The sequence below is a fragment of the Paralichthys olivaceus genome, chromosome 1 (genome assembly GCF_024713975.1).
Source record: "Paralichthys olivaceus isolate ysfri-2021 chromosome 1, ASM2471397v2, whole genome shotgun sequence".
In the NCBI taxonomy this organism is placed as follows: Eukaryota; Metazoa; Chordata; class Actinopteri; order Pleuronectiformes; family Paralichthyidae; genus Paralichthys; species Paralichthys olivaceus.
This window is the reverse complement of record NC_091093.1, coordinates 11,756,356-11,783,216: the sequence shown is the minus strand read 5'-3', so window position 1 is coordinate 11,783,216 and position 26,861 is coordinate 11,756,356. Positions and strand designations below refer to the sequence as shown.

Sequence of the window (26,861 nt, the reverse complement as noted above, 5' to 3'; positions counted from 1 at the left end):
GCGGCGTGACGTCAGGGCAGCGGACAGTGGAGCAGCTCTGGCTCGAGTGTCTCAGAAAAGCCGGAGATGGCTTCACTCAGGCAGGAGCAGCTCTACGGGCTCTGCTGCGGGAAAAGCGGCCGGAGCGGCTCCGGCAGGACGCTGCTCCATGTCAAGCTCACGGACACGGCTCTGAGAGCACTGGAGGCGTATCAGAACCTCAAGGTACCTTGAAATATTCCTGTTTGTGTGTGTGAGGACGAGGGTTCACCAGGAGACAACTTTGACAAGAGTGGCTTCTTTCCTCCTCCATCGTTGTTTCACTGTCTGGTCGCTAGTCCGTGTGTTGTGACTAGTTCAACACTGGTTCACTTCAGAGTGTGTTTACCTGCTGAACGAGTGAGGCTACGTGACTGTGAGAGGGACAGACTGTGCCCGGTGCCTGTCGGGAAACACTCAGCTGTCTGCTGGGAACCCTTCACACTGAAGTTTGACTGACGTCCTTGTTAGTGTCTCATAATGAGCTGAGACCATTAACACTAAACAGGTATTACCTGTTCTGTGACATTAAATGAAACCTAATCACATTACTTGATCATTGTTTGTTTGTCTGCTTCTTTTATTCCTGTCAGGGAACTTTGCCAAATCAGCCATCAATTTGTTTCAAAGGAAACCAAGGGGTAAGTTTCATTTTCATATGTTACGATTATTATTATAATGTATGCCAGTGGCGGATCTAGGATTTCTCTAAATCGGGGGCCACAATTTACACAGAGGGGCCAATCATCCATTCCCAATTCCTGATCCATAAAGGTGCACATCAGAGTCAATTCCTTGTTTACTGTGGGCTCTATAGCTTTGAGCAAAGTCACATGTGATTGAATATATTTTGAAAATTGTTCAAGGACATTGTGTTCTTCAAAAAAGTAATTTGTCATATTATTTGTTAGTAGTTTGTTTTTGTTTTTTTGAAGACTACTGACAGGCCATGACACTACAGGATATCAGAATTCAGTGCCCCCTGACCCCATCCCTGGATCCGCCACTGATTTATGCTCAGTAAGGGTTTTGAATGATTAAGTTTGATATGTAGGAGGCCAACGTGCCAATCTTAAGTGCATGCATTTCTAAAATAAAGGTTTGTGCCAAATAATTTCACAAATTCAGCAACTGCAAAGAAGCTTTTGTTCATCACACAAAGCTGCTGTTCACTCACATGTGCCACCACACTGCTGCCCCTCGCAGCGGCTCAGATGAGAGCTTAGAGCTGCTCGTCTCCAGCAGATAGGAGGCATGCAGGTTATTGGGTCAGGCTGGAGACTGTGGAGAGGCTTTGTTAGGTCAGTGAGTGACGCTGGGAACAGGAGGGAGGGAGGGAGGAGAGACACACACACACACACACACACACACACACACACACACACACACACACACACACACACAGACAGAGTGACTGAGCCGGAGTCAACAGTGTGGAAAGTAATCATAAGTCAAATGAGGAGACATCAGGAACACAGATTAAATGTGTGCAAAATATATCTGTGCATGTGAGTATTTACTGCATGTGATGCAACCACATGACACTACATCATAGTACAATAATCTGTAGCACGCAACCTGAACTACTCGTGTTTGGACTAAAGTCAGGAGCAGCTGTGTCCCTGGGGAATACTTTACCTTTCAGTCAATGCTAATTGCATGGGGCTGGTTAGAAAGAGTTGCAACCCCCTTCCTGTCACGACAAGATGAGCTTAGTGGTGGTGCAGTTTGTGAGGGGGCTTGTGTGGTTAACAGTGCAAAGAGCACTTTACTCCTGTATTAGTAGTACTTGGGTAAATTAGTTTTAACCGAAAGAGTGTTGAACTTAAATAATAGTAATAATAATTCCCCAAAACATTCTTCATTTCTTCCTTGAAGGATTGAGGTCATTCAAATTCATTTCTACTTCCTCCTCCTTGTTGTTGTGTATATATGTGTATATGATAATAATTAGGTGGTTGTTGCTTTTTTATTAGTCCAGTATGTTTGTGTAAAGTGACCAGACTGGCTTGTGCACAAGCTGTCAGTCAGGGCTTGTCTACCTTGACAGGAATATGTGTGGCATTAAATTAGAAGACAAGCTGCAAATCCAATCCGAGGCTTCACAGCTCACTCACTAAGCTGAGGTACTGAGTTTGTGCTGAAGAGTAGTTGGCCATAAAGCGCAGCACGCTGACTGGATTCAATGAACTCAACTGGAGAAACTGCTGTAGCTGCCAAATAAAGTGTTTTTGAACGGACACACATGGATCTACTCACCGTAACATTTTGTTGACTTTGCTCTCTCGGTTTGATTTGCAAAGGTTAGCTTTTCAAATCAAAAGAACACATGAAATGATTTTGCACCACCATTGATTGTATGTTTTTCTCAACAAGGACTCATGCTAGTGAGATTGAATGTAGCAGAGTGCTCTATTGAAAAGAGAGGCCTGTGGCTGAGACTTCATCTCTATATGTTTTTATTTGAGAATGCATCAACTCTGCTATTGATACACCTGGCGTCCACAGTACTCCTGAGTTTTAGAAGACGCAGAAGTTTGGAATCACCGCTGGCCCCGTTTTAAATTCTGGTCTCTGGAGCTGTGTTCTGGTCTGGACGGACAGAAACTGAGTTGTTTGGAAACTGTGACGTTGACACTCGCACCCGCTTGCTGATTTGGTCTTTTTGGTCACGACTTAGCCTTCGAGAATTCTTAAGACTTCTATTACATGATCTCCTTTCAGAATAAAACAACCAGCATTAAACTCAGCTGGCCCTGCTGACCTTTGCTAACAGAAACGCACATGTCCAGTGTGTGTGTGTGGTCACGTGGTATGCATTTTCAGACATGTCAGCATGGACAAGGATTAAAACTGATATGGAGCCAAAACATTTGCGTGGACAGGGGGTCTTTTTAGTTTGAACACGTAGTAGTATAGATGTATTCTGAGTTTTGACAGCGTCACAGTTCAACTTGGGACCTCTACTGACTCTGTGAGTGATGAGGGATGGTTTCTACGGCTCTCCCTTATATGGCACAGAGAGCTCAAGTTATTAGCCAAATGGATGTTTAGAGGTAATTACAGGAGCCATAATGCTCCTGATTACAGTGTGAGACATGATGACTTCATTGTGCATTACCTTTCCCCCGTCTGCCTGACTCTGACGTTCATGAATATGTGTGTTTCTATGCGTGTGTAGCTTTGACACACTTTTGCTTCCACTAATAGCAAGACAGATTCATTTCCCCATCCTATTGGCACGGTGGAGTCCCACTTTTTCTCCATCTGTGTATGTGTGTGTGTGTGTGAGAAAGAGAGAAAAAACACCTTGTGTGTGGATTAGGACTGGCATACTATTCATGCCTTTTGATTTGTTTGATGCGGTTGTGTATCTTTGTTGTGTTATTTGGGTGTTTGTGTGCTTATGCTGTGTCCTGTGTGGCCTAAAGGCATGATTTATTCATGTCCCACCTCCTTTTTCCTGCCCTGCCCTCTCTGCCTATTGTGTAGCAGTGTTAAACCAGCCCAGAGTGGGTCCCCCTGAGGACCCTCTGTGTGCGGTGTGTGTTTACTTGTTGTGTATAAAAGAGTGAGGCAATGAGGGAATTTTTGCCACTTGCACAAGTATCCGTGTGTTTGAGTTCGTGTTTTTTTTGTGCATGTCTCTGTGTCTGTGCTGAGATCCCAGGAGCCCTCTCTCTTATTCTGTGTCGTCTCCTCTGATTTGAATAACAATAAGTGGGGGAATGCAGCCTTGTGTGTTGTCACCCCGCTTAGATAACCCAAAATGAATTGAGTATTTCAGCCTGACACATTACAGTCGGTCCAGATGTGTTTTGGCCTCTCTCCAGGGTTCATTTGTTCCCGACATGATAGAAACTTTCCTGCTGTGGAACTAATTGAGTCGAGACTTAAGACGGAGAAGACTGCAAACATCTTCCATTGTAAACAAGTAGCTATTTAACTGTGACCACAGGTTGAAGTCTAGACTTTTATCTGATGTTTTTAAACATGGACCAAAGTCACTTTAACTACATCAAGCAATGCAAGGCAAATTCATTTTTATAGCTAATTACTATACAGAGAAGTCATTCAATGAGCTTTACAGAAATTTAAAAAAAGGCATGAGAACATTTAAAATGGTAAAAAAATAGAAATTGTATAAAAGCACAAATTTTAAAAACGTTGATGTATAATTAAAGAGTAAGATGAATTGATAGAGTGAAGGAACTTAATAGAGCAGTTTATAACTTCCCATTAAATCAGGTTACTTTCTCTGGAGAAAGATCTCAGGATGATATCCGAAAGAGCAGATGTGAGAAAACAGTGAGTGAAAGGCAAACTCCAGTAAGAAAGTCTGGACATTTTCCAGAGTTTATGTATGAAAACAGCTCGAGTTGCAACCGTTCCACCTTTGTTCCCAAACAGAACACTCTGTCTTGTCTTAAAAAGCTCAAGACATGGGTATAAAAATTGGCAGATTATCTTTGTGTGTAAAGCACTGTAAAAATGGACTCTTAATGTGTGTGAATCATCTTGAACTGACATAGCACACGTCTTCACGTTTCCAGGAGCAGTATCTACCAGTGAATATGACTTCCATTGTGCTGCAGAGTTCAGGGGTCAGAGCTACACGTGAAAAAAATAGCGCAATTCATGTAAGCACGTGCACACGTTCGCATTCCGTAAGAGCTTTTACTGCATTTCAGGAGTCTTTTCAGAATACTGCATATGTTGTGTGTGTCACTTGTTATAAACGTGTGTTGTTTTCTGGCAGATCATGTTAATCAGTGTGTGCCAACAAAGCAAACTGTTGAGGGAATGTAATGTTTTAAACACCATAATCCCAGTTTACCACTATCTTGCTACGTCTGCTAAAAACCCAAGAATGAAAATCTCATGTGTTGACAGGATTACATATTTGTTTAGCAAACGTGCAAGTAGGAGCTGAAGACAAGCGGCCCTCTGAGATCCAGCAGCAGCTCTGGAGAAAATGCTTTCTCTGTCCAATTAAGCAGCTTGGAGATGTGGAGCACATCTTGGCTCACTGAGGAACGTGTCCCATCTAATTCCCTCATGTGAAAATCCACACTATAAATTAATGAGGCATAAAAGGGTACACACACACACACACACACACACACACACGTTATGGTATGGCCCTGCATGTCTAGAAACATAGCGTTCTGTGGGGGTGGGGTTGGAGGAGGGGCGTTTGTCGGGCACAGTGACCCACAATTTGTGGATAGTCGACAGTTTGGCCCTCAGGCAACTGCCGGGGATGAGTCTTTGTCGGCACTGCAGTCGGAAACCTCGGGGGACTCTTATGGCACAGCAGCCCTTTCTATCAGTCTCCCTCATACCCAGCATCCTCTCTCCCTGAGTACTGGAGCTCGCAGCTCTGGTGGCAGCTCTGTCCCTCTGTGAAATTGCAAATGAAAAGGAAGATGGAAGGTGATTATAGGCTGGGGCTTGATTACATGCGCTGTCTCCTACTCAAGGCAGCCACATTAATCACTCACTTACAGCATGTGGGATGAGGCGAGAGAGAAGACACCGCATGGCTCCAAGTGTTGACTGATTGACTGTTGGATCATAAACAGACTTATGCATTAAACACTGGAGCCCGGCCAACGCTGGGTTTTTGAAGCTGATGGCGACACAGATTTTAGGGAGTACATAGGGTCTTAGGGAATGTGACCTGCTAGTGGATACATTTGGTACAATGCACTTTTCTTGTGGTTGTTAGCAGGATTATGCAAAAAACTTTTCATTTCCATTAAATTCGGGCATGACCCAAGAGGAAACCATTCAATTTTGGAGATGATCCAGCGATTTTGTTACACTTTCTTGCATGATATGATAAGGCTTGGTAATGTTTCCATCTGCGTTTGTTTGTCTGTGTGTTAGTTTGTGGTATTGTTCAGGAAATAACTCATTAAAGTTTGTTGCAGATCCAGATCTGGGGTGGATCCAGGATTGTTTTTCACTTCCTTCAACATTTTCATTGATTTTTCAGAGAATAATTCATGGACATTGATGAACCTTTCCCTAATTAACTAATCATGTTTTAATTTTGTCACGTATCGGACAACATATACACCAATATACCTGTGAAAGGCAGAATCGTCCTGCATGTATATCAGCCAGACTTCATTCATCTAGTTTCTGTCTTTGTATCTTCTTCTGCCTGCTGCCCCTCATCCTCCTCTCGTCCATTGGGCCGCAGACACAGACACACATTGTGTTTTGTATCACTGTCTTCTATTGTGGAGGGGACTAGTCTTAAATGGCATGTGTCAACTTGTGGCCCTGGGAACGATTGGGCTCTTTTGTTTGTGATGAGATGATGAGAAGCAGTGTTTACTGAAGTGTTGTGAGGATGAGGGTGGTGGCTGGCTGTCTGAGCATGTATGCGTGTTTGTGTTTGTGACTGTTATTGTCTGTGTGTCTTTAAGCCACTGGTGGAGATTTTTGGCTGATAGACTTTGGCCTTTTTCGTTTCTCGGTCTTATGAGTGCAGTAATGTTGATAACGCCCCGGTGAGAGGAGCTGGAGCTGAGCCTCTCTCTGCTCACGCTGGATTAACGCAGACACACACATACACACAGTTTGCATTTGCACCCAGCACAGACTGACTTGCCTCCTGCTGATAACAGACAGCGGTGGTGGCGACAGGTTTTACTCCCTCCACCACCTCCTCCTGCACCTCCTCCCTCTCCTCCTATCAACCAGGGAGGGGAAGCAGTGCCACGGCATCCCACTCTGGAGCCGAGGAGGCCAGAACAAAAGACGGCCTGTTTTCAGAAGGCCATTACTCAGGCTGCAGAGGATGTGGAAACAATAGGCTGCATGAGATCTACACCCAAACCCCACATTCAACCAAAAGCTTGCAGGAAACATAAGCCCCATGCACTGACAGAGGTCTCTCACAGCTTTTGTTTCATCAACTTTATAGTTTGATAAAAAGCCAAGTAAAGGGGCCTTTCCCGTCCTGCAGCTTCAACATGTGGAGACATTTATGACAGTTGAGAGTGAACTGTAGCTCATTAAGAAAGTGTCGCAGCACACACCTACAGGCCTTTAGTGTGTCAAAACTTTAACTGCTGAAACTTTACAGATAAGCTGCTTTCAGACATGCACTGAACTCCGCAGATACTCTGTATTCTCTCCAGAGGAGGGGGAGAGGCTCCGTAACCAATTCTCCGGATTTTACCTGCAGGTCATGTCTGAAAACTGCTTAAGATTCTGTGTTACTTGGCATTTATTTCTCTGGTGGAAATTTTGAATCCTTAGCAGGTCAGTGGTGAATTTCGTATGTAGATAGGTAAAAGTCATTATTTTGGAAGGTTGCATCAACAGGCTTGTGTGTCCATGAAAACAGTACCAAATAATGGCATGTGTGGTGTGTATACCTCCGCCAAGACCCAACAGTTAACTTAATAACAACTTAAATGCAGTCAAGCTGCACCAAATGACACACACTCATACATGTAGATATCAGATTGTGCTGCGATCAAACAAACATAAAAAGTAACCAACAAAGAAAACAAGAGGATGAATCAATGAGAAGCATCAACCAGTTGTAAATTTGGGTTTTTGGGGATGTCAGTGGAAAAGCCCACCAGCAGGATTAAGATGAAATGTGAGCACTTGTGCACTTAGAACAGATTTCTAACTTGTGTCAGATGATGAACTTTATATGTTTTATATTTATATATGTTTGTGAAAAAATATTGGGGGAAAAAGGGGTTTAACAGTTTTAGTGAAAAATACAGCACATTTACACATGCAGGTAGAGTTACAGAATTACATGTTAACACAAATGAGCACATATGAATATTTCTGTTTTTCTCACTGAGTTGCCATTCAAAAAAATATCCAGGGAACTGCAATTAACATCTTGCCAAACCTTAAAGTGCTGCTTTGTTTTCCAGGCTGTGTGAAATTTCTCCACATTAATTTCTAACATGATTAATAGAGCAGTATCATGAATATAAATGTCGGAGGCCCTGAGGGAATGCATGTTTGCTGATTAGGGTTCTCAATGAATATTCAGAATTCGTTTAATGTGGAAATGTTGAGAAAAGCAGTAATTTCATATATTTATATATATATATATATAAACGATTTAATATAAATAATATAAATTTATATTAAATCGTGAAAATAAAGCAGCACAACCATCGCTGTGTGCCTTGCATGGGCCCTCCAGCCTGGAGGCTCTGCACAGGAGTCACACAACATCACTTTCATTAATTCACCATCTAATTTCTGAACTTGGATTTTGTCATCAGTCATATTGTTGTAACCATCCAATGTAAATTTTAAAAATAAATTATTTCATATGCTCCTGTAGAAGACACAAGTCAGAATGATATAACTGTGTTTTAAGAAAAACTGTTTTATTCGCAATGTCAAGAGGAAGTACTACACTACCCACAATCCTCATGTGTAGTAGCGAGTAGTGGCATCTCCGATTGGTAGAGCTTTCTGTTACCATGGAAATGTTTAACAAAAGTAAATCATGTTGGCTACCTGTGACAGTAGGTTTTTTGCTCCGATCCTTCCCTGGATGGAGGTCTAATTAATTGACATCTGTCTCCTTTCAGCTCTGTTGTTGCACCTCTAAGGGTGGGACATATCACACCTTCATAATGTCTTTGTCACACCACCATTTAAAACCACTGTTTGATATTTAATTTGATCTTGTTGTTGTCAGGTGTTTCCATCTGTTTGATTTGGTGCTCTTTACTGCATCCTGTCTTTTCCTTTGCTCCAAATTATTTTCCAAATGATTTAAATGGTAAAACTTGAAAGGATTCGAGTAAACAGCTAAAACTGTTGAGACAAAACGTGTTTTGCAGACGCAGAGAACAGATGGACCTACGCCTGGAGTACAGCCTTCAAGAAAGATTGATGGAGACAGAGGGTAGAGAGTCAGGGAAGGCTTGATATTTGCTTTTTGTTGAGACACAGGAAGAATTATTGGACCGTCTTAGCTGTATTAAATAGGATGAGGATGTGGAATGTGGAGAATGAGACTGAAGCTCAGGGATAAAACCGAATCGTCTGGAGGTGAACGTGTGAAGTTACTGTGTAAAAGGGGGCCACAGTTTGGATTAAAAGAATGAGTTGTATGTTGAATCTCTTGTCAGGTTCAGGATTCTCTCGGTTCGCTTCTTTGCCTTTTGGCCTCTGGGGGTCACTGAGCATTACTAAGGACATAAGTCACTTGAGACTGTAGGGAAATCTTTTCAACATTAAGTTCTCACGAGTTGACCCTTGCTAGTTAGTGTTTTTTTCACATAACCACCTTGCTAACTTTATCTCTGCTTGCATTGTTGCTTAAGTTTTATTTCTGCTTCATTTGACGATTCCAGAGACCAGAAGGAAACCACAGATTCCACAAATATTTACCCTGAAAGGAAGACAATAAATATTTAATTATTCATGGTCAGTTGAGTTCTTTAAGTGCCAAGTTCTTTGAAAGAGCTCCCCCCTGGGTTTGAATTGCTGTGTGTGCCTCTCAGGAGGATGCACAAGGCTTTAGTGATTCAGCCCCACTGGCTGGGAACGAGAGTGCTCGTTGTAATTTTCACAGCGGGGGGAAAGAAATCTGCCCGTTTAAGTTCATATGAAACATGTTCACTGGATGGATGCCACCGAGTGCTGCTGACTACTCTGCATGTCTGTGCATTTCTAACAGCTGGACTCCTGCAATGGCATACGGCACAATCCAATAACACCACAACAGTCGATTATTAATTGCTGCAACTCTGCAGGAAGATTGGAGGAAATGTCCTCTGATGATCTCGTCTCTGACTGAGCGGCACAGTGTTATTATCGTATTGCATTAATGAGAATAACAATTACATTCTTACACATTTAAGGCATTTAATTTCCACTTAGATGTCTATTACGTCTGCAGCTCTTCCCACCACCCTCAGGAAGAGATGTGTGAACTCAGGCTTTTCAGCATAGACAAAAACAAATGCTACCAAAAAGCTTGAGAAATCTAAGGTTTGTTTAAGCAAGACCAGTTACGTTTTATGACTTAAAGTTCGCAACCATTCAATGTTCCCTTTTAATGCGATTTGTCCAAACTGCCTTTTCTTTCTGCTGCTCTTATGCTGCACATCCCAGGAAATACTAATCACACTTAAAGTGAAAGTTGGTATATTAACTGGAAGTAGAATTCAACTCAAGTTATCGGGTTATTTCAAGTAATCTGTGAGCAGCGTTTGCCAGGTGGACGCTGAACCTTTCATTTAGGAAATTCTACTTTCTCCCTCACCTAAGTCCTTTCTCTTTATAGGATGTTGCATTCTTTAACTATGAGTGTTCAGAGCTGTGGATAATTATTGTAAGACAGTTGTCATCAATATCTTCTCCCGCCAAGGAGGTTCAGTTTCACATCTGTCTGTTGGTTGGTCGGTTGGTTGGTTGGTTGGTTGGTTTATTTGTTTGTCAGCTGGATTTCGCAAAAAACGACTTAAGTTTCCACAAAACATGGTGGAAGATGGGAACCCATGACATTTTTCTTTATCATTGCGAGAGGTGTTTTACAGAGATTGGGCCTTGTTGGGCCTTGTTGGAGGTATGCGCTCTACTGAGAGCCATTTTTATTGGCTGATGCCTTTAGCTGTTGTAGGCAATTAAGAGTTTCAAACCACATTTTGCAGAAAACTGAATACAAGCTCTGACTTCCATCTGTTTGTCTGGTTTCATGTCGAGGCCTGATGAGCAGTTTCTCAAGTAAGATCTCATAAGATGAGCGAGAAGCGAGTGTTTACAGTGACGTTGCTATTTATTTGTATCACCACAGTGCTTGGAATAAAAAAGCTTTTAAACTTTATTACTGTTTAGTTCAGGGATAGACTAAGTGGTCATGAAAAGTCCATTCATCATCTTGTGAAATGTTAAATAAAATGTGATCCCCTCCAGTGTGCTTTAAGCATGTATCACTGCAGGGCTACCACAGGTAACTATTACATAATCCACAACAGGACACATAAAACATAAGTTATGTTAGAAACTGAGGAGATCCACCTGTGCAGCTACATCTTGCGTTACCATCGGAGCTCAACTGTTTATAGTTCCTAAATTCCTGTGGCAAGATCCTGCATGTAATGACATATGCAGCGAGCTGATAAGAGAATAAATCTAACGTCTGTGTTGGTGAAAGCATCTGAAATGACTTTTAAAGACAGTGCAGAAGTAATGGACCCCCTGCTGAATATTGTCTCTGCAGCGTTCACTTGTTAGTTCACATTGAGTTTGTGACCTTTTCAACATTTATTGTTTTTAGGGTCATATTCAGTTGATACCACTTTTATTAGCAGCATACTTGAACTGACAAGCCTTAACTTGTGGCACAGATTGTCCTGTGGGTAATTTAAAGCCCTAATTCATTATTAAAGGGTTAAAAAAAAGTGCTATAATAAAACTTTGTATTAGAAAAACATTTATTCGTAGTTGTTCTGGACATTGACCTTAGTTTACATTCACAATGACACACAGATCATTTTAGTATGTGGTACACTGACTAACACTAAGTTTTATGGCCATACCTTTAACCTAAACCTTTAGATCTCAAGTTCAAATGCAGGATGGCTTTTAATGCAGGATTAAATAAAACCGGAAATAAGTAAATCAATGTGCATATAAAAACAACACAACTCTTATGAACAAAATATGTCCATTTAAGAACAATATAACCATATGTAAACAAATCAGATGTCAGATGTTGATGATACATAGAACAACTGGTACGGAGGAAGGAGTGTTGACAACTTGATATATTAAAAATGAATTCTGGAACGTGGGCCCTATGTTTTTAACTGTAGGTGTGTAAATGAATGGTACAAAATCTTTTGAATCGTTCCATTAGACATCTCTGCCGGTAGGTGCTACACGTCAGCAGAGGCTAATCGTATATGGCAACTGCTTAAAGTACGCTTTTCACCAATAAAAGCCTCAAATAATGATTTTATGTCTGGCAACATTACACATCAAATACTCAACTCTCAAATATTCGATTTTTTAAAAATCTAAAAACGACTTAAATCATTCAATTATCAACATAGTTAATTATTTTCCGTCCAATCAATTAATTCACTAAATGCCGCAGCTGTAATCCTTCCCCTGCTGAGCCCCAGCCATAGTTACGAGGCAGTGAAAAGAACTTGTGATGGCAGTATAGTTCTGCACTGAGACACTGACTCCGAGAGTCCCTTTATTTACTGTAGTCACTGTTGCTACTGACATGCAAGAATCTCTCTTTCTGTCTTTCGTATACCCCCAAAATTAAGTTAAGTGCAGTGTCTTAAATTTCTCATAAAACTAAATGAAAGCACCAGGGAAGTATTACAGTTGCCGTGCAATTACATCTTTTTCAGCGGTCAAATCAGTCGAGATCCTGGCCTTTTTTTACTGATCCGCTTTTTCCCTGATCTGTTATTATGTCTGTGTGTGTTCGTGTGTGCATTTGTCTGCCCTGGAGGTTGCAGCCTTGGCTCAGCTCGCTCCACTGAGTCTGCCAGGAGATGTCATGGAGGCCTCAGTGGAGCGGACTCTTAAAAACACTGTTTACCCAAGGAGATTTATTTAAAGTTACAGTCGCACTTTGGATCCTGTGTGTGTGTGTGTGTGTGTGTGTGTGTGTGTGTGTGTGTGTGTGTGTGTGTGTGTGTGTGTGTGTGTGTGTGTGTGTTCGTGTTCATTTGTGCATACATACAAGGCTGTGTTGAGATTCTGTGAAAATAAACATGAGCGAGTGACATTGTTGTTTCCCAATACTTTCTCTAAAGGTGTAACTGACCTTATAATTTTGCTTTGGTAGAATTTTTCTCCACAGCTCATCTATCATAGTCAAAGTGCTCTATAGTCAAACAACAGCACGGTGTGCTCACAAGTTCTCATTATCTCCCAGATTTTCCCAAGTGACATTCATCAGCGGTCACACATGTACGTTCTTTCCTGTCCTCTGCAGGAAACTGCATAAAAATCATATGAAAGTAATCTTGTTTCAGGAGGCTTTTCACAACCAAACCTCTGTAGAGCATGAGTCAGGCGCTGCTGGTCTTTGCAGAACAGACAAAAGGGATTTTTTTACTTTTTACATTATAATGTTGAAGCGACTGGTGTTAAAGATTTTGTGCAATGTAATGTGGGTCTGTGAAGGGAGCTTCCTCCTACAGGTGAAAACTCAGACATTTGTCAGTACAGAAAATAAACACTGTGGTTATGGAAGAGAGTCTGATGAATCAATTTGGAAATGTTAAATTGCACAGATGCATTTTCTTTGTCTTTGGTGGTCCCATATCATTGATTTCAAATTGTATTTCAAGCTCAACAGTGAGTGGTCTGGTAAAATGTTGGTTAGATTGTCCACCAGTTGGAATGTATGTTGCTTTTCATGAAATTAGGTCTGAATCACATTCAGTAGTTTTAGTTTAACAGTTAAGGAAGCAGAAGGAAGCTGCAGATTCAGATGATTCATCACTACAATGTTCGATTGTTTTCATGCAGAGATGTTTAGATCATACTTTTCAGAGATCCTCTTCGTGTCTTCATGGCCATCAAATAAAGTCATCTAGAAAAAAAGAAGCAAAAAAATACTGGTGTCTTTGGCCCAGCAGTAGGTCAGTAGTCACTGACCTGCCTTCCTGTGCACACCCTGTCTGTGCTCTCGGTGCAAATTACTCAAGTCTTCGGCCGGACAGACGAACACCGCTGAGAGCAGGAAGTGAACGAGCGAGAGAGAATCAGAAAAGCGGTCCTCTAGCAGTTGTTTGGCATTTTCATTTGTTTGGGGGGCGTAGCTTTGACCAGAGGGCTAATGCGTGCGCTAGCTTTTCCAGTATTACCAACCCAGTCTTTAATGTTTATTGTTTTCCATTTGTGCCTAGGAAATTTCTAAATCTGAATCTGATGGCCACATTGTCGTAACAGTTTCCATCATGATAAATCTTATAGAATGAATACTGAAGGATACATTTTATGTCGTCCTCAGACAAAATCTGCTGCACACAATACATCTGCTGTTTTTTGATATCTAAATGTATTTAGCTGATGGCTGTAGGCCTCTCGCAGCTTCTATCTTTGGTCACAGTCTGGCCTTTGCAGTGGGCTGAAAGTTGAGAAAAGAGAAACTCCATTGTTTAATGCTCATTGTAAAAACCTTGACTTTGGACAGCTCTGTGTTCTTGGCTTCGATGCTTTTGGCCTCAGTTTGCCTGTGAAATTCTGCTGAGTAGATAATCGCTTTTCCCTCCCAAGTCTGAAAGATAACAAAGGATGCTTGAACTCGGAAAAACATTGGCGAGGTAAAGCAACTGGCTGGTACCAGGCCAGTGACACAATATAACTATTCTTCAACACGTGTTGTCAAGTAGTGTTGAATACTTGATTTAACATAGTTACAGACAAAAGCAAGATAATAACAGCCAGGAAAATCTGGCAGATTAGTGACAACACTATGTGGGTGCATTTCACTTTATATGTTGTTTGTGTGGTTATACAATTTTCAGGTCGTCTGTTTCAATGTTTTATAAGTTTAATAAAATCTGACCTTCTCCGGTTTTTCTTAATAGTACATCAAGATCCCAGCTCCCACACAAGAGTCACTGTCTGCTCTTCGCATCTTCTCCTTCTACTTATCCAGCGACAGCAAAGACCAACCTCAGGCCAGCTTTGACTGCATCCATCAGTATGTCTCAAGGTAAGAGGTTAATCAGGTGGAACTTGTTAGATTTGCCAACTTCACATCCTTTATTTCTTTTTAAATATTTCACCTAAGTCTTATTTTGCTGATTCAAGAATCTGCCTGAAGCTACATGGAAAATAATTGGTGAACATGGTTTGGGCATTGGAGAGTAAGTACCCGATCCAATACCACGTCATTAAAGTATATTAGTTTCACCCAGATAAACATAATACAATTTTAATAATACCCTGAAATCACTTCTTCTATGGCGCTCTAAAAGTGGTCGTGCTATACAGCCACTGCTTCCGATTTCCCATAGCGTAGCGATAGCGTCTTATTTGCAGCGTAAAAAAATGTCCAGATCTGTCTGTCACAATTTAAGGTTCAAGTGTCTCTGTCCCCATGCCTCTGAGGGCAACGAGAGAGACATTTCTAAACAGGATGGGGCAGTTGAAATTTCCTGTATATTTCTCGGCTGACCTTCTCATTACTGAGACCCATTATACCTTGTTTATGGGGTGCTATGCTTGGATAATGAGGGCTACTCTGCTCTGCTGCTGCCTCCTGCTGCCAGACAGAAAACTGTGGTCGGAACTGAAACGCAGCTGCTGAAGCCAAGAGCAACAGTGAGGCAAGGTTTACTCTGTCTGCCCAACTACACATTTGTTTTGATAGTTAGGATAAGAAGGGATATGATCTCTGGTCAGGTATAATGTTATAAGAAAAATTTAAATTGGATCTCAGAAAAGGGTCTTCAATTTTTTTTGTTTTTTCATCACAGTTAATTGCCTGATTTATTTTTCCCTGTTTGGGGTCCGGTATTAGGGCCATGTTAAAAAAAACAAAACTTTGATATCACTAGATTAAAGTCTTAATTTCACAAGAGAAAAAAAATATTTTTTAGGAAATGAGCAGCAAGGAGAACCTGTGCTCACCAGAGTTTCACTCCTTCTAGATCCTGCATCTTGAACCAGTCTCATTGTTTCTTGAGTATGTTTCTTGAATATCACAGAGATGTAGTGAATAACCTCGCAGTCGACCACCTCCAAACATTCTCTCCTCCACAGAAGAGGCAACATCTTCCAAATCCTGATGCTTATAACTAGTATTATAGTATAAGTATTATTAGTTGTGAAGCTTATACTTATATAATTTTACTAGCTGCTCCACATAAATGAATTGATGTAGGCACCACACTGATTTTCTTTGGTCTAAGATGATCCTGGTTTTTCATTGTGCCAGCTGGTGCAAAGCTAATGCTGCCTGTTTTCCACAGGCTCCAACATGCGTTCTACCAGGATATCTGGCTTTCTCACATGCAGCGGCCTGCAAGTCTATATCTAGTCTGTGACATAACATACATTAACCATAGACCGGTCTTAGCCAGCTTCCACCACAAAGCCACTTTATTTTGGAGTTCACGTCAGTACGCTGCTCCAGTTTTTACAGTGTTTACTGTATAGCCAGCAGAGAGGCCTGCGGTTCAACTGCTCTGTGCTTGTGTCCTGCAGTGACGGCCGCGAGCAGCTGGAAGGTCAGGGCGTCATCCAGGACAAGATCACCGTGTGTGCCACAGAGGACTCCTACCAGGTGACCCGCGAGAGGATGTCTCAGGTGGAGAAGGACAGCTGGAGCCGCTCCGCCATTGAGATCAAACCTGGAGCCACACATCCAAGTAAGAACAGACCAGAGGCCTCTGTGGATCAGAGGACGATACATGTGCAGAAAAGGCCAAACAGCTTAGAGCTTGGAGTGAGATCAGCTAATTGGATGTGAACAAACTGACGGCATATAAAAATAGAAAGAGAATAAGACCAATAAAAGTCATTGGAATATTTGCCAGAGTTAAAAAAGCTGAAAACCAGATACCTTCCTGTTTTGATGTGGAATAAATCCAGAAGTGAAGAGCATATTTTTAGTTTTAAAACGAGACCAAAACCCAACTCATGTCTACTATATTAATTATTTTGTCATTTTTAATTCTGTTTTTTGTTGTCAATTCCTATTTTGTCTCACATCTGGCTTTAAACAGAATGGGTGTCAAAGTCAGCAGCGTCTGTCCTTAAACTTACTAGGGGGAGAATTTGGACATGTGATACATTTTATATTAATAAACTTTGAATGAAAAGGCGACCAGCGCTCTGTAGCAGTGGTGGCTGGTACTCATCAACGCTAGTGACGTTGTGGGTCATGACAATTACAACAGGTCTGATAATGCAACGACAACCAATTCTCCGGTTTGGTGTTTTAAGTACTGAGTTGAGCTTCTCCAGACTTTGAATAAACAGGTGAACATCTCTTTGTGCAGCTTCCATGGTCTGTGGACTGAGTCCAGCAGCAGGTCTTTACTTGCTGTGGCTCGATTACTGCAGGTCACGTTTAGAGTTTCAGAAAGAAAATCTGCAACCAGCAGATGACCTAGTTGCTCACAACATTTTACACACCTCTGATAATTACAAAAGGTTTAGATGGTTTCCACAAAACTAAAAGTAGCATAAATTCACATGTGATAAGAGCAAATTTCCCCCATTTCTCAGACCTCAAGAAAACATAAAAGCATATTGATAATATTAGAATATGAATTTGTGAACATTAGCTGTTTCTCTTTATTATCTTCTCCAACGATCACTGAGATTTTACAAGATTGTTTCTTGGCATAATTCTTTAGCCCCGTGTCAGTGTTGGAGCTTCAGGGAAGCTGAAACCCACGGTGGTTCAGAGCAAATGTAGATTTAGTGGATTGTGTAACATCAGGTCTTAAGGTGAAAATGACCGGGCAACATATAGGCCCAGAGGCAAACATTTAATTACTGCACTCTACATTCCCCTTTCAGTGTCAAGAGGTAATCGTGAAGACAGTGCACGTTATCAGGCATGCCAAAACCTATAGAGCAAGCATCTGACATTTCATACATGATTGACGGCTGGCAGTAGATAAATGATAATGCACAGAGTTATTATCTGGTCTCAGGACATACTTTTCAGGTTGAAAGAAAAGCCATCTTTTCCTGTACCTCTGCCTCTCTCTGACCTTCAAAGCACAGATTAACGTGTAATGGGATTAGTGCAGTGAGATAGCTTTCACTGCTCTAACATGGCCTGTCTGCAGCAGAGATGTAACCGATGATCGGCCGGGTGTCTATGACATCTGAAAATAAATAGCTGCAGGCTTGCGTGCACATGGGATCCAGAAATAAAGGTTATGATACGATTTTCTGATGTATGTTTCCTCATTAGTCCGTCAACTGTCAAGACAGTTTAGCCAAGATGAACAGAACAGAAAGATAAAGTCTTGTCTTAAGGCTTGGCTTAAGTATAAATGAATTAACAGGTAAATGTGTTGAATGAATAATCAAATACATAAATAAATGAAAAAAATAAATACAGTTTTCAATGAAAAAGACTATTTTTCTTTTTCTAGATTTATTTATTGGTTATAACAGTGTGATCTTTGGGTGAACTACTTCTGTCTTGAGCTGGCCGATATAATATCTAACAAATTTTCATTAAAATGTCTTAAAACAAGTAGACTATGTTATATCATTTGTTCACTTGTGCAGTTACATTATCAAAAATGTTCAAACGCAGAGAAATCCACACCTTTATTCAAGGTAACGGGACATTTGATTTTGGTCACATTTTAAATATGTCTGACCTGCTTTACCATGACGACTCATGACATCATTGTAAATCAGGGCCTCCCTCAGTGATTCTTCAGGTATAAATAAAGGTTAATATCAAAAGTTTTTCAATTCTTCCACTGTTTGTGTTATTCAGGGAAACCAAGTGACCCTAAACGATTATTATAGGACAAGATATGGTATTGGTAACAACTCCCATGATCCTGTGCTTCATTACTATGTCATCAAATTAGGTCAAATGAGAGACCCCTAGTGGCTGAAGTTACATATTGTAACATTTTTGACATTGTATGGAGTAGAGTTGAGAGCAGCTCAATCCAAGTACAACATCTGAGTTGTCTGAGTGTGTCACTTTAAATCCTGTTTTCTTTCTGTGCTCAGGTAAATGCACCAAGCTCCACAAGAGGTCAGCTCCTCCTTCTACGCCAGACAGCAGCCTCTATAAGCAGTCCACCAACAACCAAAGGAATGGCGGTACGACCACGCCGACCCAGAAGCCCCTGAGGGAACGCATTATCCACCTGCTGGCTCTGAAACCCTACAGGAAACCAGAGCTGCTGCTGTGGCTGGACAGAGAGAGAGCCGGACCCAAGGACAAGGCAGAGCTCAGTCCTATACTGGAGGAGGTGTGCAAAGCTGATATATGTGTCTGTCTGTGTGGATGCATACACATTTAAAAACACTCACATGCATATAAAACATTTTAAACGTTGCAAATGGACTGCACCCGTTTTTCACATTTAAATGACTTGTACAATCTTAAACACACAATTAAAAAACACATTGTGGATGGTGTTGCTTGTGGTCGTCTCACCGCATTTGACCTTTACATTTTTAAACTGCTTACACTTTAAAACACACTTGTTTACGTGCACATCCACGATTCTGTGTGGTGCTGTAGTAACACTGCAGTGTTCCAATCAGGCCCGAACAATTTGTAAAAATGTATCTAATACTGTTACACTCAAATGGTTGTTTACTTTGATCGGACATACAGTATATATGACAATTTCAATGCATATGTGAGCCAGAATCTGAAAGCAGAGACCTTCAGTGTGTTTCATTAAGCAAACATATCATCGACTTATTCTGAAAAGAAACCTGCGGCCAAGTTGTGCTTTAATTCAACTTTTGATCTAATGTAAAAACTTTTTTTACGTGACACTCCTAATCCCTAAATTATATTTGTGTGTTTGTACTACCATCACTGGTATGTGTGTGTGTTTGTGTATTTATGTGCATGCATATGGTTTTTGTGTCTGCATGTGTGTAATTAGGTTGATGCTGTAATTGTCTCGAGATTTAGTTTGCAGCGGGGCGGGCTGCTCTGTCAGGAGGCTCCAGAAAGGTGGAGGTCTTCAGAGCGAGGCAGCCTGACCAAATTAGAGAAGAGGGAAAAGACACTGAAAGAAAGAAAGAAAGAAAGAAACTGATGCACTCAAATGGAAAAATAATGTTGTTTGTGGATTTAAGAAAAGATAACTATAATTTTAGTGTTCAATTTATTCTGATATCACATGTTTGGAAGAACCCCAATTGCTTGAATATTGTGGGTTTTACTTTTCATGTCGGTTTAATATTGACTTATAATTGTTAAATTTTGATTTTATTAATGAATGATTTAGTGCCATTTTGGGTTAAAACACTGTGACAAATATTATAGTGACCCATGTATATTTGACATTTTTAAGTTTCAAGGAAGAAAAAGTGAAGTAAAATATATCTGTTAAGAGGTTTAGGATGCAGTACAACAGGACACTCATGCTTTGATTACAGCACAAAATATTCCCTCCTTTTTCCTTTTCCTTTAATCTGTGCATGTGAATTGAGCTTACTGATGAAATAAGAGGTGTCAATTAAAAAAGAAATTCAAGACTCAACATTAGCTGAAGGGCCTCTCTCCCAATGTCATTAAATCCAAAATAAGTTGAAGGCAACATCGTGTGGTGTCTTATTTTTCAGGTTGCTAAAGTGAATCCCAAAGACAGCAGCTACCTGCTGAGGGACGTCTTCTACAAGCACGTGCAGAGGGACTGGTCTGGCTACAGCGAGGAGGAGAGGCAGCTGATCAGCAGGCTGCTGGCTAGGTGGGTCACAGGCATTGGGCCAAATAGGAATCTCTGCTGTTACAACAAACCAATAATCACAATTCCTCTGTCTTTTCTTTTTAGTAATACTAATATTTGTTCACATTTGTGAGCAGACAGTGGCTGCCATCTTTATCTGGAGCTCTTCTCCTCCTTCATGTCTTGTTCTCTCGTTCCCACACATGCACTAATCAACTCTCGGAAACAGAACCTGTCTGTACCTGCTACGCCAAGAATCTGTGATTCATTTTCATGCTCGGCTTTATTCTTCCTCCTGTAAATCCACACAACTTCACCACGACACCAGATGTAGTTAAATGTTTCTAAACTCCTCATAGTTGATATCTTTTGTCACATTGTCCGGTTACCATGTCCTTTCTTTGTGTTTAACAGGAAACTGCAGCCGCAGATTAGCAACCAGTCAAGAAGTCTTCAAGCAAATGTGCCGATACTGAAGACCTCAGAGGATTCAACACTACATCACAGCACAATGAAAAATCCTGCAGTGGTAAATAATCATATTGAAATCCTCTAAAGTGTTTTTTCTTGCAAAAGAGTTTCACCAGTCATCACATCCAGAGACTATAAAAACAGGAGGGATCTTCAACATACTGAATGTGAACATATTATGTGTGAATAACCAAATCAAAAGCTTAAATTTGTGAAAAATAATCAAAATCACTTCGTTCAACATTTCTCTTTTAACATTTTGCCAAGAAATAAACCATTTGCACAAACCAGTTTGTGAAAACATAAAAGCGTGTGCTACTCTGCAAATGGAGAAGCCATGTTGTACCTCTAAATAAGTAAAAAAGGGTTAGGGTTAATAAACACATTAGCATTTTTCTTTTAATTGACTATTATTATATCTTCATTATACTGCAAACAGATGAATGATAGTGCCATTGAGTTTCCATAGAGGAACAGAATTTATATTGTAGTGAAAGTGAGTTAACAATGGGAAAGTTCTGACAGAAGTGAAAAAAAGAAATGCTGCTTTTTACCCTGTAGAGTTGAGACTTGACAAGCTATGCTGCAGGTAGTTTGTATGGTTTTGGTTGATCTGTCTTTTTCTTCCTCCATTCCCAGAAACGCCCCGGGCCTTCTGACTCACTGGAAAGGCTCAATGCCAAGAGACAAAAACTTGTGGACCAGAGGCTGCACCAACAACCCGCTGTAAACGGACCATTGAACAATAAAAGACATGAAAAAGCAAGTCCCACCCTCAACCACAGCTTCCACACAAAGACTGAGTTTCAAAGGACAACTAACCATACGGGTAAACAGAACGACTCACCGGGGGCCCACAGCAACTTTTCTGCACCCCACAAACTGTGTAGCACCTCGGATGCACCTGTTTCAGAGAGCAGGGAGCATGGACCCAAAGTAAGCGACCATCTGCCATCGCAGGGCGACTCTGACGGCACTCACCAGCAGCTTTCTAACAGCCAGCACAGAAAGAAGAAGTCTAAAAAGCACAAAGACAAAGAGCGGGAGAGGTTAAAAGACAACCAGGGACGTATCTGTTTGGAGACCAGTCCTGATCTTAAGCAGAAGCCGGATAAACTTGAAAGTAAGGCTCCTTTCTGCACATTTTTTTTTCTTTTACTGATACTAGAGTGTGGGCACACGGACAAACATTTGGGTCGGGTTTGGTCACGTTGGCTTGGCTATCTACTTGATTGTTTATGCGGCAAGTGCCTGTAATTGGGGAAACATGGGGCTCGGGATGGGTTCGGGCACAATGAACAGAATGCCTGTCAGGTTTATAGCATGCGCGGTTAGTTTTCTCTCAGGCTTAGACGGGTTTGGACAGAACATCGAGGCCACACGCTAACTGATACTGCTCCGTTTCCTCTTATCACACCCCGATACCAGCACAGTGATTTATGACGAGAGCCTGTGTTGGTTTTTTTTAACCTAACTTCATGTTGTCTGCTTTATTTGAATATTCTGTCATAATACTGTGGTCACATTCTCAGACAGCCTCTGTTTTCATGTGTCTGAAATGTTATTTTTACTCCGGCACAGTAATAAATTGACCGCAAATACTTTGATGACCAGCAGTAATGGTGTGAGGTGTCTGTGAGTCTCACAGCTCACTTGTGCTTTTATGCAGTATTATCTCATAAGCATGTGTTTGCTCCCTTAAGCTGCGTCTCTTGAGTCCTCGGTGTGTTATGTGGCTGATTGACTCAACAACAGCTCAAGCAGCGCTTTGGGTCTCTAAGCTGAGACGTCTCCTGACACCCACAAGCTCACACTGTGACTTGACTCGAAAAACAAAAACACATTGCTCAACTTCCAGACACTGACAACATGCCATGTTCCATTTTTTTTTTTCAACTCAACTCACACTAGAGTCATTTTCTGTGTCTTGTGTGATTCTTTTTTCAGATCTTGACATCACAAAAACTGTGGCCTCTGAGGAGAAGCCGGATTATGTGCTGTGAGTGTAAAGATCATTTAAAACCATTTTATTATCATCATGATTTGCATGTAGTGTCTCTTGTGTAGTTTCCCTTACATTACGTTTGTCAGTATTGTGTGTTTAAAGCGTGTGTTGAGGAAATGCACATGTGTATGCAGCAGTCATAACCATTACAATTTGATCTCCATATTTTCTGTTCATTGATCAGAACGTCCACTGCTTAGCTTTGGTCCAAGACAGTAAACAGTCATTAGTTGTTTTATCATATTAACTGTCAGTGTTTGAACACGTAACCATTGAAAGATAAGAAATAAAACTGGTCTCCAAAATAAACCAATGTGGATACGCCTGTGTCACAGTTTAACATTGTATCCACGTGCTGCCATCTTGTGTCAGAAAGAGCAACTGCAAGATTGATGGAAATGGCCTTTTTTGAAAATATTAAGTCAGCTGGGCATGAAAGTATTATTTTGGCTACCATAATAAATCGAGGAGTGTGTCCTCTTTGTGCCTCAAGCAGCTAATATAACATCACATGTATATATGTATATATCACTACTAAGTGTTTTTTGTCCATGTGTTTTCTTGTAGCACCTACGGCCCCATAATAAGTTTAGAGCAACGCAAGAGATACCAGGAGGATTTCTGTGACGAGTACGATGAGTACAAAGACCTCCACTCTCGCATCGCCACCATAACTCACATGTTTGTTCAGCTAGGGTCCAAGATCAAGAGTCTGTCCCCAGGCACACAAGACTATAAGGTACACATACAACTACAACTCCTCGTCATCCCTGACCCAAGGCTCACACATAGATGCAAAGTTATTATTTCATGCAGCTGAATTAACAATTTCATAATCTTCCTTTTTCACGCCATGCAGATAATGGAAGACCAAATACTAGAAAAGTACAACAAATATCGAAAGGTAAGTGAAACTGTTGCCACCCTTTCAATAGTCAAAGTTGTTTTCACTTTTACTGGATTTTACTTTTGATTTTCTCAGAGAAGTCAAATGGGATTTTTTTTTATCCGGTGAGAAGCTTTGTGTCCTGATTCTGGGATTTTAAAAACCACATTTTTATATTGGACATAATAATTAATTAATTATGCACATTTCAATTTTAAAAACAGATTGGAAACACCTACATTTGGAAAAGAATATATGTCAAACCTGAGTGAAAAGACTTATGTATGATCATTGTGCGAGTTTTTCATCATTACAGAAACTTACAGAACCTACTCTGTTAAAAGTACCAGTAGTAGTTGTTGAACTTTACGTTCAGTGTCATTAGAATTAAAAGGGTGCATGCAAATATTCTACACTGGGCTCCACGTGGTTTTTGAGCTCTGCATCATCATTTCAGATCATCGAGTCACTTGACAGGAGACAAACTGGATGAGAGTATGGGAATGTGAAAACCAACTTTAAAACCTTTTTATTGAAACATTGTGTTTCCTCTGTCTTTCTTCTCCACAGAAGTTCCCAGGCTACCGGGAGGAGAAGAAACGCTGCGAGTATCTCCATGAAAAACTGTCCTACATCAAACAACTCATCATAGACTATGACGTCTCTCAGGTTTCTTCGTAGCAAACATGTTGCACCAATGTTTTTTATTGGAGACCCTAAGAGGACTTGATTCTTCAGGGACCACGGATGATGCTGTGAGCACAAATGATTTTAAGTCAAGAACAGATTTCTGGTTATTGTAATTCTGTTTGTATTGAAGAAATCATTTGTTCATATGTTATTTTCATGTTAAAAGTCCATGGGAGAAGGGACGATGGTCTTAGGATGATGGGATTTGTGCTTCTTTACGGATGAAGATGTCGTGACAGTTCCCCTCATAGTTTCTTTTTTCAAGCCTTTATTAAACCAATTGTCAGTGTCAGCCAATCTCATGGCAACATGCACAAGGTAACAAATACAACTTTAACTTATTCACTTTGTTTCTGACACATTAAGTCAAACATTTCTTCAGGCAAATTTTCTCCGTCCTTTTTTATAACTTTATAACTGTTTCCAATCTACAGCAAAAAGAAGAGTGATTCCAAGAGTCACATGATTGAAACGGACAAATCATTTCAGCTCAGATTCAGTCTTCACAGATTGTTATGAAAATGGGTTCAGATACCTCTAACGCTTCAAGACACTGGCAACAGTCTTGTTCTAAGACTTTGTCAAGAATACATTTCCATTGAAAACAAGAAGTTAAAGTTATTAGGACTAAAATAAAGAAGTGATGAATAAACAGGAAGATATTTGGCAATGTAGCCAGCTGGGGGCGCTGTTCATGTTGAGTCGTCTGGTTAGCTTGTGTTATGTCATTCTTATAAAACTTAAAAACATATTGAAAGCAGCTGAATACATGGAGAAGAAACTGGAATATATTTAAATGTCTGGACATCAGTGCAGATTCACATAGAACCTGATGCAGTGCGGTATATGTGGTATATGCTGTCTCCTAAATGCACTTGTGTCTATCTTAAGTATTTATTCACCACAGCCATTTTTTCTGAATGATTGGTGGAGGTACCGAAATGCTTGGCCTCTGCGGCTGTTGGAATAACCTGTGGAGGAAAGAAGATTTTCCTCCTCACAACATTTGACTGACATGGTTAATCAGGCACCAAGTCTATGTTGAAGTATTTTATCCCACTGGAAAGAAGTGTGTTTCTGTCTTTTGCTTAGAACTACTGATGTATTTATTTTTAAAGCTCTCTTCCTCTATCACGTGTTGTTCTCAGCTTGATGCATCAGATCTCGTTTCGATCAAAGTGTTTGTATCCGAGCAGCTCGGGGACGGAGGCGGGAGCGGTTGAGAGCAGATTAAACATTCAGCTGACGTTATGTGTTTCTGCCTGACCTGATGATTGTGGAGTGTCACTGGGTTAAAGCCGCACCGAGTTCATCTAAAGATTAATGTTTAAATGACAAGGCTGCAGACTGGAGGTTGGGTGCCACTTCACCAAATACTTAAAACCTCTCTGAAAATTGTGTGTTTGCTTCATCATAACCAGTTGCGGTACTTGGGCATTCAGTTTCCAGTTAATAATCTGCACCGAATTAGGTTTTTTGCACTCAAACAGGGGGCGGCAGACTCATGACATTTCCAGTAAGATTGTATTGTATGGTTGCAGTTTCTATACTGAATGTCTATTCATGAAATCACTAATGTACATAGAAGCCTTAAGATTAAACTTCTATTGGACAAAGATCTGCCAATATCAACATGGAGTTATTATCCACTCTTCATCTGTTACCTGCCTTATATTAGTGTTCACTTTTAAACCTGTCTTAAAATGAAAATGTTCTTTCTGGAGGAAATATTTCATTGTGTAATTTAAAATTGTTTAGTGCACACTTTGATTTGCTGTAATGGCATCACTTACTCAGCAGTTGTAAATCCTTACGGTACTCTGTTTTGAAAATCACCACTGAGGCATATGGTCAGGCATTTATCATTAGGAAAATAACTGTGGTCTATACCATAACTATTTGCATCTCACCGAGCATGAACATATGGTTTGATGTGGTATATTTCAAGCAGGAAAAAAAACCATAATCAAAATGACAGAAGTCAATCACTTTCAGGTAGTGGGTGGTAATTATGAGAATGTTTCAATGAGAAAAGGGTTAATTAGTGTCAAATGGTTTATCAAAGACCATAATTATATGTGGGTTATTGACTATGATGAATGAATCACTGGACAGAACATTTCCCACAAAGTCACAAAACGAGATATAATTAATTATCTTTTAAATTTTTATCACAACCTGCGATGAAAGGTTCATAAGGTGTTTTTGTTATTCTGGTGCTGAGCGTTTACAAAGCACAAGTGTGAACTGCACAGCGGGTGTTTGTATGTACCGCGTACCTGCTGAAGGGAAGAGAGTCAGAGAGCATCATGAACTGTGTTTGACAAATGTATAATTCTTTTCTTTTCAAAGTTCAAACGAATAAAAGCATAAAAAATGATTTTTGCCCTCA

The 26,861-nt window shown here is 40.6% G+C and overlaps 1 protein-coding gene across 1 annotated transcript; it reads left to right on the top strand.

The window, feature by feature from the left end:
• Positions 1-26,849, top strand: LOC109625179 (RNA polymerase II elongation factor ELL2-like). Its single transcript, XM_020080308.2, has 12 exons — positions 1-204; positions 612-659; positions 14,598-14,725; positions 16,222-16,385; positions 18,733-18,977; positions 20,314-20,438; positions 20,832-20,946; positions 21,528-22,011; positions 22,836-22,887; positions 23,461-23,632; positions 23,753-23,797; positions 24,350-26,849. The coding sequence occupies exons 1-12, from the start codon at positions 67-69 to the stop codon at positions 24,458-24,460; spliced, it is 1,827 nt and encodes a 608-aa protein (XP_019935867.1). The 5' UTR covers positions 1-66; the 3' UTR covers positions 24,461-26,849.
• Positions 26,850-26,861: the final 12 nt, after the last annotated feature.